At 43.1% G+C, this 15,890-nt stretch overlaps 1 protein-coding gene across 5 annotated transcripts in view; it reads left to right on the forward strand.

Annotated features, from left to right (window-relative positions):
• The window catches only part of kcnq5b (potassium voltage-gated channel, KQT-like subfamily, member 5b), a 170,816-nt gene extending 156,920 nt beyond the window's left edge, over nt 1-13,896 (forward strand). For 2 of the 5 annotated variants that reach the window (XM_087842188.1, XM_087842189.1), the window contains 5 exons: nt 3,899-4,007; nt 5,678-5,809; nt 5,948-6,055; nt 9,363-9,489; nt 10,210-13,896. In XM_087842188.1, coding sequence (XP_087698314.1) covers nt 3,899-4,007; nt 5,678-5,809; nt 5,948-6,055; nt 9,363-9,489; nt 10,210-11,454 — 1,721 coding nt within the window. In that variant the 3' untranslated portion in view covers nt 11,455-13,896. The remainder of the gene's footprint in view (nt 1-3,898; nt 4,008-5,677; nt 5,810-5,947; nt 6,056-9,362; nt 9,490-10,209) is intronic. The other 3 variants (XM_087842191.1, XM_087842192.1, XM_087842190.1) reach the window with 2 other exon arrangements.
• The last annotated feature ends 1,994 nt before the right edge of the window (nt 13,897-15,890 follow it).

Here is a 15,890-nt window from a genome sequence, read left to right on the forward strand (position 1 = left end):
ACGTGGTTAGCCTACTCAACATAAATTACACACGAACAACATTAAGCTACTCACGCAGAGAAGAACGGCTGCTGCTGCATCATCATCCTCATCATTTCTGCTACACTGGCAGGGCTAGGGGCCAGGACTCTCCTCTTCGGGTTTTTGGGGGATGTTGCTAACTCCGGGTCCGATAACAGGCACCACACCCGCAGTAGATGTGCTCGGTGTGAGGTCTCGCAGCAAGCTATCAAATACGGCGCAGTTCTCGGCTTTAAAAAAAAACGCTATGCGTCGCCAGGTGTTTCATCAGATTTGAGGTGTTACCTCCTTTGACAGTATCACAGTATCAGCTTAAAGCACTTGTTGCAGCTGCTGAGTTTGCATCTTTTGCTGTGAAGTACAGCCAGACTTTGACCGCTTCGCCTTGGGCATTTTTAATCTGTAGCTCTGCTCTAAAAGAACGTACGTACCTGGACCCGCCTACTATCCTCAGAAACGTAAAATGATTGGCTAGAATCTAAAGTGTGTCACAGCTCAGGAAAAAAAAAGCACCAAAATAAAGCACCGAAATGTGCGCTGCTTTTCGGTCTGGTTACTACCGTTTATGTCAGAACCGGTACCCATCCCTAATTATCATGGAGTCTTTAACTTGAGGTGCCCGTTGTTGTGTTTTGGCGTTATATAAATAGTACTGGACAAAACTGCCTTTCCTGTGAGGGGAAAAAAAAAAGATGTTAGAATTTTTTCCATTTAAATTTTGAAATGTCTCAATGTCTTTTTTGTTCAGAGCAGGTCTAATAACTTATTTTAGTCATTAGGCTGCATTCACTGCTGCTCATTGTGTGAAATCAGCCAGTTTCAGTCGTGTGGGATTAACAGGAAGTGAGTAACCTCTCCAAACAGCTGCTCTTGCTCTTCCTCGAGTGCCACATTTAAAGAAAGGTGTTCCTGAGATATAAAAATAAGCACAACTGCCCCAACCTCACTGCTCGTATTTAACTGACTCTCGATCCAGCTCATCAGAACTGGTTTGGCTCACTAATGACGCAGCGGAGTGGAGGAATGCTGATGGCTGCTGTGCTCCCTTTCTTTGGCCTAGCAGTGCCGGCCTGGCGAGTCCTCCTGGGTAACGGCCAGTTGGTGGTTGTGGGCGGACTGATGGATAGATGGAAGGTGGGGGTGGTGAGCTCCAGGAGCCATAATGGGTGTCAGAGCCGTCCAGCTGGCTGAGGCCTGCTGGTGGAGAGGAATCATTAGCCAAGCTAGCCAAAACCAAACTGGTTGGCTGGTTAGCCACGCTGCGTCTGATCGCTGACATGTTGGCTAAGTGAGACATTAGAGGATGGGAAACATCTCCCTTAATTAGAAATGAAACCAGGAATTATTTTAGTGGAAAGTTTTTAATGGAGCAAATCATTAATCAGCACTGTTTTTCATCAGCAGCAGGTCTGACAAAACCCACATACTGTGGAGTAATCGATCCTTTCCTGAGGTCATCTACAGTGTTTAGTTCAACAGAACACATCAACGGCATTAACCCCATGCTTACCTCCTCAGGGTGCTCAGGGTTCCTGCTCCATTTGGAAAATCAAAATGAAGTCTTTCTAAACCTTTAATGCTTTATTCCCACATGACACTAAGGTAGATCTCTGGATTTTGGACAGCTTTGATCTGTGCTTTAAACTATTTAGACTCCAGATTTTCCACCAGCTCACAGGAATCCCCACGGCCCAACAGAGGCGTGTAACTACAAAGTGAAGGTCAATGGATTAGTAAGCTGTGTTGAGCTTAAAGTCCGGGTTTAGTCTCTTATGAGTCTTGAGTCACTTTTTACCTGTTACATCGAGGTGGTAACTTATTCTGAAACTAAACAGCGACCTGGTGATGAGCAGGTTTTGTTTAGTTTCCATCTAAAAACAGCTGGAAGTTTCCAAAACTACCAGGGTCAAAAGTATTCGTCAGATGTTCTTCAGCAGGAGTGATGCAAATTTGAAGTTGTTGTCATATTGGAAGACAAAGCCATTACCCAGATCTGGTTTTGTCTGCTGACTGCTCGAGGCTTTCTTCTTCACATATCCTTCTTTCGTCACAATTCCTTCAATCTCGATGAGATTCCGAGTTCCGGATGCACTAAAGCATGCTCCCATCATCGTGTGTCCCTGTGCAGATGGTGTTCTTTGGGTTGTCTGCTTCTCCCTTCTTTCTCTCAACATAAGCAGCGTTTCTGTGGCCAAAGAGCTCTAGTTTTGTCTCATATGAACAAAGGACGCACTTTCAGAATGCATAACCTTTCTCCAGATTGTCTTTGGCATTCTTCATTCTTCAGTCTGGCTTAAAAGTGTCTGTTACGAAGAAGTGGAGTTTTTCTTGGTCTGCAACCTCACAGTCAGTTTGATTTTTGGAGGTTAATTCATTTTACAACTGCATGAGTTTGTTAACCTAACAGCACCATCAATCTACATAACCACAACCTAAAATCATGAGCTAGCCACGATAAGACAGACCGCATGATGTTCGCATTTCAAATATGTATTTGTACCTGTCAATCAAGACTGAACCGCCCCAGTTTTAGGCTCCACCAATGTGCAAATGGATGCATCATAAAAAAGTGTGCCCATTGTATAGTTATTATTCATGTACAGAGATGGGCAGTAACGCATTACTGTAATCTGATTACTTTTTTAGGTAACGAGTAAAGTAAGGGATTACTATCGCAAAAACGGTAATTAGATTACCGTTACTTTCCCGTAGGAACACTGCGTTACTAAAACTGTGATTTTTTTTGCGAGAATGTCTCATGACAGTGACGTAAGCGAGTGCGACGTTCGTGACAACAGCTGTGTGCAGATCAACAATGGATCATATATCGAGTGCAGAGAGAGTATGAGCGTGCAGCGTTTAAAGCGTGGAAGTACTGACCTTACTTTGAGTTTGATTCCATAAAAAGTGACAAAAACATTAGTGTCCGTTGTGCGTGGGAAGAAAACTTCTTTTTACAGCGAAAAAAACCCTAAACAAGCACCGAGTAGCTACGACGTAATGGGAAACTCACAGAGAAACTTGCGGATTCTTCCACTGACCGCTGCACACCTGCACCAGGGTAACCCTCCGCCTACCCCACTCCTGCTTTACAGGTGAAAATAGAGCAACAGGACCGCTAGTCTTTGACTTTATTTATTTTCTGCTGTGTTTTACTTGCATCTATTTGAAAGACTGAGTGTAAACACAAAAATATTTTATTTTATGTGCTGGAATGTGCAGAAAATAGGTTTAAATGTTAAACAAATTTCTTCCAGTCAGAGAATGTTGCAGATAATTAAATTTTAGCTTGATGCATAAAGTTAAAAGGTTAAAACTAATAAAACAAGTTTTAAAAAGAGACTTTTCCATTTGATTACATTTTGTATGATGATTATGCAGAAAAAGTAGAATTGGGCTGAAAGATCTATCGCTTTATCACCTATTCAGGTTGTAAATCGTGTTTTTAAAAAGTAACTAAGTAATTAATTACTTTTGAAAATAAGTAATCAGTAAAGTAATGGGATTACTTTTTTGGAGAAGTAATCAGTAATTAGTTACTGATTACTTTTTTCAAGTAACTTGACCAACACTGTTCATGTATTCACGGGAGTCTAGAGGGACTGACTCGCTTTTTGAGCCAACCTCAAGTGGCCATTAGAGGAACTGCAGTTGGTGGGACATCTCTCTTCAGACCCATCTTGACTGAGATTTGTAAAGCAAACCATGACTTGAAGTTTCTGCGACTGCATGTTAGTGTGTTTGAGCAGTAAGACTAACACGGCTCACTGCAATCTGTTGTTTGTGTGGATGCAAAATGTGCTCATTGGCATAAAGTGACTTCATCGCTATCACAGAAATAAATAATCCTCCTTTTCTGCGCCTCTCTTCCAAACAGCAGACTCCAACATTACAGCGGAGGACGGTTTTGATGAGAAGGGCTGTCACTGCGACATCTCGGTGGAGGACTTGCAGCCCTCGGTCAAGTCTGTCATCCGAGCTGTCAGGTGAGGAAATGAGACTTCCTCTTTCAGTCTAACTTCTGCTGCAGTTTTCCGTCACCCAGGCTGCAGGCAAACTAACCCTGATTGCGGCCAACCCCCCGCTGTCTTCTGATTGAGCTCAGGGGATTAAAGTGACCGGATGGTTTTTATTTCTGTTAGTTTATTTTTGGATCATCAGGAAATATGGTTAGTGGGAGGATTAAAAGCTGTGTAAGGTGATCATGTCACAAGGAAACAAGAGTAGACACGTCTTCATGTCCTTCGTGTCCTGAAAGAACTAAAGAGCCTGTTAGATGCAAGGTCATCATACCTTCCCGACCAGCAGGAGTTGAATAAAAGTTAAAAGCAGCTCAGTGTTTGAATTATTAAATATATAATAACTAAGACTATAATGCTGAAGCTTCTGTGGCTCCTTAACAAGACCACCTCATGTTGATTTTTCTTTTAGTTTTTACTTTATGAGCATCGACAGACTTTCAGTTTTATCAAAAAACAATAATAAACATCAGTGGTTCACCTCATCCCTTTATCCAGCTTCCACATATAAAGTGAACTGGCTGTCACGCATCACTTTGTGGACACAGACAGGTGTGAAAATAGTGACGCAGCCACATCAGTCACTATAGCCTTCACTAAAGGCTACAACTTTAACGTAGGTACCTGCTGTATTTACAAAATTATGTAGGATCAAAAATGCTGGAAATACAGCAAATACACATGAGTGCACTTCAAAGGCTTAAAAATAGGATTTTTTTTGCATTGCTTCATTAAATATGCTTCAGTTATTGTGCAAAGAAAAGTGGAAATTCACTAATCAAATGTCCTACGCGCCAAACTCGAGGCCACTGAGGGGCCAAGAAGCTAAACAGACGTGCTCACTTCCATGGCACCTGCAAGCTAACGAGCTTCCTTACGCAGAACGCACTCAAAGGAAAACTAATATTCAAGCCCATAGTAGAGTTTCGTGTGTGCACTCACTCACAACAGTCTCACATTCTGAGGTACATTCTGAAACCACATGACAGCACAGAGATGCGAAGGTAAGTCGGGGGCGCGGCAAACTCAGGAAGTCACTAAATGAGATTTGCAGCTGCAGCAAAAATGTTCTTTGAGTCAAATCTGACAATAGCAGAAGCCAGGTATGCCGTTCACCTCATAACTTGTCACTTGTACATTTTTATATGCATCACATTTCATGTCAGAAGGCTCAGTGGTATGTACATGTAAACTACATCATCAGGACTTCCTGTTTTGCTCTATGAAATGATGCTGGCTGAGCATCTTATTAAATATTTTTGATATTTTGAAGCATCGCATGGACCAAAACTGTATATAGGAAGGCTGTGACAATATAATCCAGGCTGTTTTCATTGTTTCCGACCCCTTTGACTCTCCACTTTCAGCCACGTTCCCTTGAATTCAGCCTCAGTGCTCCACAGGTGTTTCCATCCACACACACATGCAGCTAAAATCTGCCTTTTTTCTGTGGTGTGGTTGTTCTGAGCGTTTGAAATGCTGTGAACAAACAGGTCGACACATTAAAAGCACCATTAAGCACTATTAAAATAAATGCAGGCTTTAATTTGTTTACATTAGCTCAGGCTGGTAGTGTCACGGCTAGACCACAGCTCCCCCTTCTGGTGAATTTATGAACTTCTGTGCTGTTCATGCAGGATCATGAAGTTTCATGTAGCCAAGAAGAAGTTTAAGGAGACGCTGCGTCCGTATGATGTGAAGGACGTGATCGAACAGTACTCTGCCGGTCACCTGGACATGCTGTGCCGCATCAAGAGCCTGCAGACCAGGTAGGACGGACATTGTACTGCAAAAGATCTGCATGTGTGTATGCATTCCTTATACGTGCATGGGTTTATCTCACGTTGTTTTTTTCTTTTTGCAGTTTGTGTTTTTGCATGTTTGTACCTGTGTTTGCTTCTCTCCAGGCTGGACATGATAGTAGGCCCACAGCCCCTGAGCAGCCGAGCCAAGGCCTTTTCCTCCCCCTCCCTGTCTGTCTATTACAGCCAGGGGAGGAAGAACTCCACCCAGGGGTCAGAATTCCCCCGACTTACTCAATCTACCCACCTAATCTGTCATTCGCATGTCACATGGGTTCAGTTCACTCCTCAGTCGCACAATTCAGGAGCTGGTTTGTTGTCGGAAACGTGAAGGAAAACAAAGTGCGGCCTCATTTATCAACCATTCGTTTGTCCAGCATACCTGACCGCCCCTTCATGGAGAAGTGATGGCAATGAGGTTTACAAAACATGCACTCGGGACAATTAGTGTAACTGTTGAGTTCATTTTTTGCTAGAAAGAGAGAGCATATTTGCCCCCATATTGGCTTCCCTTCATTGGCTTCCTGTTAAATCCAGAATCAAATTTAAAAGGCCCCATCTTATTTTAATGACCTTATAGTACCATATAAACCCAGTAGAGCACTTCCCTTTCAGACTGCAGGCTGACTTGTGGTTCCTAGAGTATTTAAAAGTAGAATGGGAGGGAGACCCTTCAGCTTTCAGGCCCCTCTTCTGTGGAAACTCCCAGTTTGGATTCTACTTTTAAGATTAGGCTTAAAACTTTCCCTTTGACAAAGCATATAGTTAGGTCTGGATCAACTGATCCATAGAAACCAGTTGCTGAGCCTGGCTCACCAGAGATGAAATAGAGAAATGGATGGTGTGCAGCGTGCATGTCTAAGGACTGCGGTGACCTCCTTTGTAGATGGTGTTGAGTGGCTGACGAGTACATAATACTATATGTCTGTGAAGGTTCTCAGTCATCCAGGTCATCGTAGTCAAAGGAGCTTGCAAAGAAAAGCGTCTGGACTTCTTTAAGTTGCTTGAAGACATTTCACCTTCATCCAAGAAGCTTCTTCAGTTCTAAGGTCAAATGGTGGAGAGTCCCAGATTTAAACCTAGTGGGAGTTTCCCCCGACAGAGGGACAAAAGGACCCCCTGATGATCCTCTAATCGCCTGAGCCAAGGTGTGAAACTGGGTGTGGGTCCCAATCAGCCAGAGATGGCTTCTTTCACTCCTCTTTAAAACCATCACCACCACCAGAGAGGACAGATGGTTTGAAAGAGGAGTGAAAGAAGCATCTATGTCCACTGTGAGCGACCATCTTTGAACAGAGGCGGTGGTTTACGACACCAACTGTCTACCATCTATAATCCAGTTTTGAGTTCCCCCAGACGCCTTAACGCCCACTCACATCCTGGGCCATCTGACCTCAGGAAATCACATGATAAGGTGGGGCCAGGTTTCACAATGAACTCACCCGAAACTCTGGCTGATTGGGACACCCAGTTTCACACCTTGGCTCAGGCGATTAGAGGATCATCAGGGGGTCCTTTTGTCCCTCTGTGGGGGGAAACTCCCACTAGGTTTATATCTGGGACTCTCCACCATTTGACCTTAGAACTGAAGAAGCTTCTCGGATGAGAGGTGAAACGTCTTCAAGCAACTTAAAGAAGTCCAGACGCTTTTCTTTGCAAGCTCCTTTGACATAATACTATACTTCAGCTTTGCCAACATCTCACTTCTGATTTCGGACAGGCAAAGTCCCTCTTGATCCAAAATTCACTTAGTAGCACTGCTTGGAAACTTTTCTGAATGAACCTTGTTTTCACTGCTCACCAGGACATTAAACTATTTTTATGTGTACAGTTTTCACATTGAAGAACAATTACAAACACAGCTCTATAAATCCCAAACTCAAAGGATTTCAGCTTACCATTTAACAATGATGTAAGCCCCTGAAGCATGCTGTGTGTGTCCTAAGAGACTGGCAGGTTTGTCAGGAAGGGGAGAGATGAAGCCTAAATCAGCTTGAGTTGACACATCGTGCAGTACTACTCCTTCCAGTCCTCCATAAAACTGATAGATTTGCTTGTCTTCGTTAATCAGGACCTCTACATTGCTGCCAGTGTTGTTTTGTTGCCTTTACCTTCACTTCTTGTTCCACACGTGCCACCCGAGGCTTTTAAGGAGAAGCGGTTGACAGTTCGGGATTTGTCACCACAGCTGTGCACAGCTGTGCCTTTATATGCATGATAAATCCAAGTTGTCTGCAGGTTTTAAAAAAACGTGTAAGTTTGGAGCTTTTTTCCTCTGATGATTTGATAAATGAGGCCCCTGGTTGACGAGCTAAAGCCTGAATTAACTGAGCTTCGAGCCACACTCTGCTCCCACACACAAACACGTCCTGGGTATGATATCTGCTACTAACCAGCCACTAACAGATCTCTTAAGTAAATTGACTTCTGTTCTGGGAAAGGAGTTTGCAATGTGATGCTAACATGTTTTAGACACACTCCAATCACACACCAGAAGGTTTCACCTGTCATTGCTGTTGCAACACTGCCCCCTGCTGACGCTGTGTGCACTCTGTTGCTGCAGATGAGCCAATCCGACTTGCAAAGGGTGGAGGGCCTGTCAACATGCTTCTTTTTTTTTAAACCACATCTCGTAGTCACGAGTAGAGTCTAACACAGGTCAGCAAGCTCCAGCCACAAATAACTTCAACCTGCCATGACCTCACTGTAATATATGAAAAACATCTGTAAGATTAGAATAGAGAAACCTGTAACAGTCCTTAAATTATGCAAAATGTTTTTGTTTTTCTTAGCAAAATGTTTAAAATGTTACATGGAGGCTGGTCTTGTCTATATTTGGATCCAGTCCACAATTACAATCCCCAGATCATCTACATCTGATCTGCATGTTTCATATACAAGAGGAGCGTGAATCATTACCATCTTATCCTGAATTACATTTCTTATTTGAAATTGGACTGATTTACAATGAACGAGTGTCGCAACTCTTCTCGCTTCCTCCTGTAAAAATACAGTTTTAGAATCCAGATCTAACTTCCCTGTGTAGTTCTCGATCCCCTTTTCTTCTAGCATGATTTAGTGGTGACATACAGGGTGTCCACACCTGACTTTTTCTTCTTCCTTTTGGTGAACTCGTGATTGCATGATCTTGGCTCCGTTTTTCTGTGCTCTCTGTCAGCTTTGACACAAACAGACTTTATTAACCAGATCCCACAGAGCCTGACTGGATTTAGCATTTAGACATTAATATAATCATGTGTAAACCAAAATATAAGACTCTAATGTTTAGAGTCTGAAATAAAAAGTTGTGTTGTTAATTGGTAAAATGTAATCTGGTTGGTAATGTTTGGAAGTGTGAAGTCCAGTGAGGAAGAATAATCTCTCGTGTTTGGTTTTGCTTTATTGGGGGAAAAGTTTACTTTAGATAAACGGTTCTAATTTTCCTTCCTTTTGTAGTCCTCCTTTGTACGTTTTAAAATTAATATCTTATTGTGTTTGCTTGTATTTCTGTGCATTTCAGGGTGGACCAAATCCTTGGGAAGGGCCAAATTCCTCTGGATAAGAAGATTCGAGACAAGCTTCTCTCTGATGGCGATATACTGGAGGACATGAGCATGCTGGGTCGCGTCTGTAAGGTGGAGCGACAGGTCCGTCCTCTGGGTTTTGTTCTTAAAATTTCGGGAGGTTGAGAGGATCAGGGTTTTTGCTAATTGGAGCTTCAGTGTTTGCTGCCTCCGGTCCTCATTACGTACCCCAAAATGCCCCCAGTGTTTCTGGTCAATAAGACTAGAACAGCGCTACGTAAGTGCCATCGACAGCAAACCAGCTAAATACAGTAAAATGTGATCCATCTCGACTGCGTTTAAGTTTCCTAAAGTTACAGGAAATAAACTTGTTGGTATTCAGAGTGAGAAAAGGCAGGTATCAAAACAAGATCAGCATAAAACTGAAAAGCTGAGGGAAACGATTAGCCGGCTCTGTCCCGCTTCCAGTTTTTACGCAACATTAGACTAACTCAGCTAATCACATTCATCTCCAAACTGCTTATAAGACTAAAACATCTTACTGATCATTTTATTTTGGTATTTGTCAAAATGCGTAGAATTCAAAACCTTATTAAGACGGCCCTGAATCACATTTTACTCTTTACAGCAAATTGATTTTTTTCAGGTGCACAAGTTGAAAGTGGCAAAAGCATATGAATCCTAAAACTTAAAACAAACATCTGGTAGAAAGCAAGATGCTGTTGAGGTAGCTGTGAGCCCCAAGACCTGATTCTTAAGCATTCAAATCAACACGTAGAGCATCTGTACATTCTGCCAGATGTGGCGGTAGACCACTCCTTTATTCCTCTCCTCTGCTCACAGGTCCAGTCGATTGAGTCGAAGCTGGACTCCCTGCTCGACATTTATCGTCAGGTTCTGCGTAAAGGCTCGTCGTCGGCCCTCACGCTTTCCTCTCTTCCCCTCTTCGAGCTGGAACAGACGTCAGACTACCACTCCTCTGTCTTCAGCAAGGACATGTCCTGCTCCACCCAGGTCAGCAGCAGTGGAGCGCCGCCCACCAGCGGCTTCGTCACTCGCTCCTCCACCAGTTCCCATCTCTCGCAGGGAGGACTCCATCTCATCCTCGGGCCCCCCAACGAGCTCAACCTCAATCTCAATGCCCCCTCTTCCACGTCTCCCTCTGGCCTCGCATCATCCTCTTTCAGCCCATCGCCCCTGCCACACCATCATCACCATCGCCACCATCCCCAGGCTCAGGCCACCACACCTGAAAGTGGCACTGATGAGGCTATGGGTAGTTCTCCACCCATCCTCACCCCGAACAGTGTTAGCAGTTCAGGGGACAGAGGAGTGAGAGATGGTGGGTTTCCTCTTCTGGCGAGGCTTCCACCTCCACCCCCTCCTAGCCGAAGTCACGGCCCAGGCACTTTAGTGCGAACAGCCTCCATAGAGGTATCCCCTGACATAGAGGACTTTTGTGGAGGTCTTGGGACACAGATGGAGGATAGCGTTGTCAGGAAGGACCTTGGCCTTGGGTTGGGGCTCAACAGATTGGGGCAGCAGCTCCAAGGGAACAGCAACAGCAGGCTTAGCACAAAGGAGGAGGGATCCTGGAGGAGACAAATGAGCTTGGAGCTGGAGCCCCTGGTGCCACCAGCGCTGGGCTGCTGCTCTGGGTCCAACGAGATGGACCGAGGATTGGGCAAGTCCATGTCGGTGCAGGATCTGAAGCAAGTAGCCCCCACCCATCACGGCCACAGCCTGTCATCTCCAAGCCCCAGTACAAGCAGTGACTCCCCCATTGGCTTCCATAGCTGTAGCCAAGATCCTGGGGGAGGAGGGGGCGGTACAGGCAGGAGGAGTGGAGGTGGGTGGGGTGAGGAGGACCTCTTTATCAGTGATAGAGACATTGAGACGCAGGGACTTGACTTCTTGTCACAGGGGTCTGCCGAGACTCCGACTTACTCCTCAGAACTCCTGAGGACAGGCGGCAGAGCCGGAGCAGGGACCCAGGGCTCGAACCGCAGTCTGGCCGGCGGTCACGCATCCTTGCCCTCTACTGGCAGCAACGAGTTGCTGAACATGCCACACGTACGGCTAAAATAGACCCAGCTACATGTCGGGAAGGCACACCAATCTCACCTCAAAAAGACGGTTTTTATCCTTTTTGGAGGGAAGTGGGTGGGTGGGAATATTACATGGGGTCTTCCTCTGTTTATATTCATGTTGATCCATTTGATAAGAATCACAGTATTTTCATACAGGCTGACCATATGACATATCATTGCATGAGTTTTGTTTTAAAGTGTGATTGACAAATCTGAGAGAAGAGCCTGAGAAACGACAACAGAGACACCCAAAAACCTCCGCTGTTAAACTTGGGTTGATATGAGACCTTGACATACAGCATGAAGTGCATGCTTATTGTAAAGAGGTACAGAGATTTGAAAGGTACAGTTTGCAGTCGAGGCCATGGGCTCCTAACACTTATTGAAACCCTCTCTGAGAATGGCCATGTTCAGTGTATAAAAGCCACATTTTGTGTGTCTCCCATCAAACAAGACGTTTCCACACTGAAATGATGTTACGTCACTACTGCCAGATGCATTCTTTCTTTCCCATCTTTAACCTCTTAAGATTCACAAGGTCATTGATGACATATCTTAGGTTTCGGTTTCTTAGCATCCAACCCATTTTTGAACATTTTCACCTGTTTGGAAAATGGAAAATCTTTTTATAGAAAAACTGTAATGCTGAAATGAACAAGACTTAATTCTGAGATGTAACACCGTCTTTGTTTCTGGAAATTTGGCCTTGTGGCTAAAATAAGACCCAACTTTAACCATAATCGGGATCTGAAGTTGAGAGGGTAAATTTTATGAAACTAAAGCAATACATTCAAAGGACAGAATTTAAATTATTTTAGTTTCAATCAAACCTTTAAAAAGAACTCTATTAAAAAGGAATATACCAGTGTAATGTGAATACAGGCAATACGATTTACGTTTTCATGCATGTTTTTTTTCCGTCTTTACAGCAAGAACAACAAATTTCTTGTGGTCTTAGGTAAAACTCTGTTTTATAAGGTGCAAGAACACACAGGGAAGGTAGGGGAGGGGCCAGTTGCATTCAGAGATTTGATTGGGCAACCAAGTGTCAGTAATTAAAATGAACAAATGGGCTCCTGTTAGTGCTTGTAGAGCCCCCGAAAAAAGAAAAAATATATACACTGATGTATTGGAGCATAATGATGTTATTAAGTATTGTTATGTTAGTATAAGTACAGTTAGATTCTCTGAGCACCATGGTTCTTTATCTCTTATGTTTTCCATCAAGGTAAAATGATATTTTTGGACTGTTCAACCACAATCACTGACTGTATATAAGAGATGGACGTAGCTTCTAGATCTGAAAAGTAAAGTCAATGCAGAAGTGCCTTAAACCTGCATTCTTTCTGATGGCCAGCAGGGGGACACTCCCTTGGTTCCAAAAGAAAGCCCTGTTGTATAAACTGAGAAAGAAATGTCCCTGCTGCTCACTTCCTCCATGAGTTCATAGTTAAATTCACTAGTTTTAAGTAAAATATTGTTCATTTTGTGAATCGTGATCCCTATTACTGTGCAGGACATAAAGCAGGTTGTCCCTCAGTTTCACCATCAGCTCCACCTCTGCTTTCAAAACACCAAGATGGGAACCCCAAAAATGCTTCATAGCAGGAAATGAGTAACTGATAGGTGAAAGCAGAGTGGCTACCTCCATCTTATATAGTCTTTGTTCACTTAAACTCAGATTCTTTTGGTGTCTTATTTTGAAACTTATACAACCAGAAGCTGCTACTCAGAGGCTCAGCGGGAAGAAAAGATATGCTTTATCCCAAAGCCCAACTTTTGTGTACTTTGGGCTTTTTCCAAACACAACAGGTACATTTAAGTGTGGATTTTATCTTAAGTTGGGGAGTGGAACCACTCCTCACAACACCCTCTTCAAGCCGTTGGTCTACAAATGTTTCCTGCCCAACATATTTGTATATTCTTGTTTCCATGCCCCGCCCTCTCTCCTTGCTATTTGTGGGATCAGCCCAGGAGCTGGCGTTACAACAACAAAGTGATAGTCTGCCAAAAAGTGATCCCTGATGTTTCAGTGTGTGTTTTATTTGTAATGTCTTTATTTATATTGATTAATAGACTTGAACAGGATTTTAAAAAGGAGTTTTACATAAAATAACAAAATGACCAGTTTTGCAAGTGTCTTTGTGACCATGTTGGTCACTTAAAACGTCGCATAAGTCGTATTTGTTTCAACTACTGCTGCGCTCTTGACCAGATCACTCTTAAAGACATTTTTGATATCACTGAGATTTGTTAACCCTTTAAGACCTACCATAGAACCAAGTCCGCCAGAGCTTATATTATATGTTTACATGCTGTGGAGCCATTTTTGGGAGCATTTCAAGTTGCTATACATCAATACAACCATTACAGCCTAAATTGTAATAATATGTCTGCATTAAGTGCATAGTAATTACATAAATTGCAAAAAAGTGCAATAAACTACAAAAAAATTGAAAATCGTTTTTGTTTTTTTAACATATATTTCTAGTTAGAGAAATTTAAGAGGCTTATCCCTCAAAACTGTAAATACAAAAAAGTTGCACAAAATAGTTTCCCACCACAGGAAATTTATTTTGAGTGTCTTCATAGTTTTATTTTTGAAATACACCAATTGCTATACACTGCAGGAAAAACGAAAATAAATATTATAATGCAAATTTGCAAAAAAGCAGCATATGCATCAAAATAAACTATTTCCAGCAGTGCAATATGAGTCCTAAGCATCCCAGAAACAACACAGAAAGTCATAAAGTCAAACATAACTTTTAAAAACACCAGTATAGGCTCATGAGGCCCTGATGGTAAAAAACTACATTTCCGCAAATTACATCACTTCCGGTTTCGGGCAGGTCATGGCGGACTTGCGATAGTTCACGCTGACGTCTATTCTAACGTAGGAAGTGTTATGAACAGCTGATCGGATCGGCAAAGCGTGTTTCTGGAATATTATGTTTTTGTTGCTGCAAGTGCTTTTTATGCAGTTTTTGCAAAGTTATATGTGGAAGGAAACTGTGACCGAGGACAAGCTGATGGCATAAGATGTAAGTACAACTCCTCCGGTTTCATATGCAAAAAAAATTATTGCGCTAGCTCACGTGGTTGCAGAGCTACCGGGATTTAAAAATAGTTACACAAAACGGAGCGTGCCGCTCCGACCGGTTTTAAAAGGTTAACTGGATAAATAAAGGATATATATGCATCTATTCTCTTCCACTTATTCTTACCAGGGTTACGGGGTGGGACACTAGCCCTGGACAGGTCGCCAGTCTGTCGAAGGGCAAACGTATAGGGACAGACAACCATTCCCACCTATGGGCAATTTAGAACGACCAATTAACCTAACCCCACAAACTGCATGTCTGTGGACTGTGGGAGGAAGCCTGAGAACCCACACAAACACGGAGAAAATGCAAACGCCACACAGAAAGGTCCTGGCCAGATTGTGGAGTTGAGCTGTCTGAGGTGCTAACCAGCACGGCACCGTGCGGCCCTACATATATAAACGCCAAAAACTCTGCAGCTTCTACCTTGTGGCAGGAATGCTGTTGTAGCTCAAGACTTGATATCATTCATGAGGGACACATTTGATACATGTTTTATATAATATAGGCTAACAAGTGATTTACAGTAGTTTAAATACAGGCAATCATTTTTGGCAGACGATCACTTTTTGTCAACACCACCACCAATCCTCAGCCCGAGGTCATAGGTCATGTAGAAATGTTTAGCTGATTTAGAGTTTAGAAATGTGTTAACATAGAATCTAGAATCATTGTAGAGACATTGACACTGCCCTCAATGTAATAAAGGCCTGATGGTGTCCTGAATTTAGGAGCAGAGTATAGGAGACCCTCCCCAGTTGAACTGTGAAAGTAAAACAGAGAGGAGTTAATCCTGAGAGGAAATTCCCCAGAGAATGTTTGGGTGGGGGTCTCAACATTTGACCTGGATAATTGTGGTCTGGAAGGGAAATGGGTTTTTTATGACCTCTAGGGAGTCACCTACACCCACAGTGTTTTAACTGTCACGCACACTCACTTACGTGCACACACATACACACAGGTATGCTACACAGTCACACACGAGCACTCACACAGACACAGAGTTTGCAGCACACCGTAGGGGGTTTTTATGATGGGGACGCCTCTATAAAGCTGGCTGTAACTAACAAAGGGGTGAAGATTTTGCAGAGGGACACACCGGCCTCGTCTTCCCTTCTAGAAGTGCATGCTTAAATGAAGATGAATAAAGATAAATAAAAGTTTTGTGAAAATAACTACTGAGTTCCGGTGCCGTCTCTGGAAGTTTCGACGAATAAAAGAACAGGGGTAAAACTGATTTCGTAACAGTCACCATCTATTTGTTACCTTCTTTCAAATACCCAGTTGTGTTTGAGGTTGAGTTCCCTGCTATTGGCTCAGGGAGTTATTT

Source organism: Neolamprologus brichardi, chromosome 6 (assembly GCF_056152115.1).
Source record: "Neolamprologus brichardi isolate AB-2024 chromosome 6, ASM5615211v1, whole genome shotgun sequence".
Classification (NCBI taxonomy): domain Eukaryota; kingdom Metazoa; phylum Chordata; class Actinopteri; order Cichliformes; family Cichlidae; genus Neolamprologus; species Neolamprologus brichardi.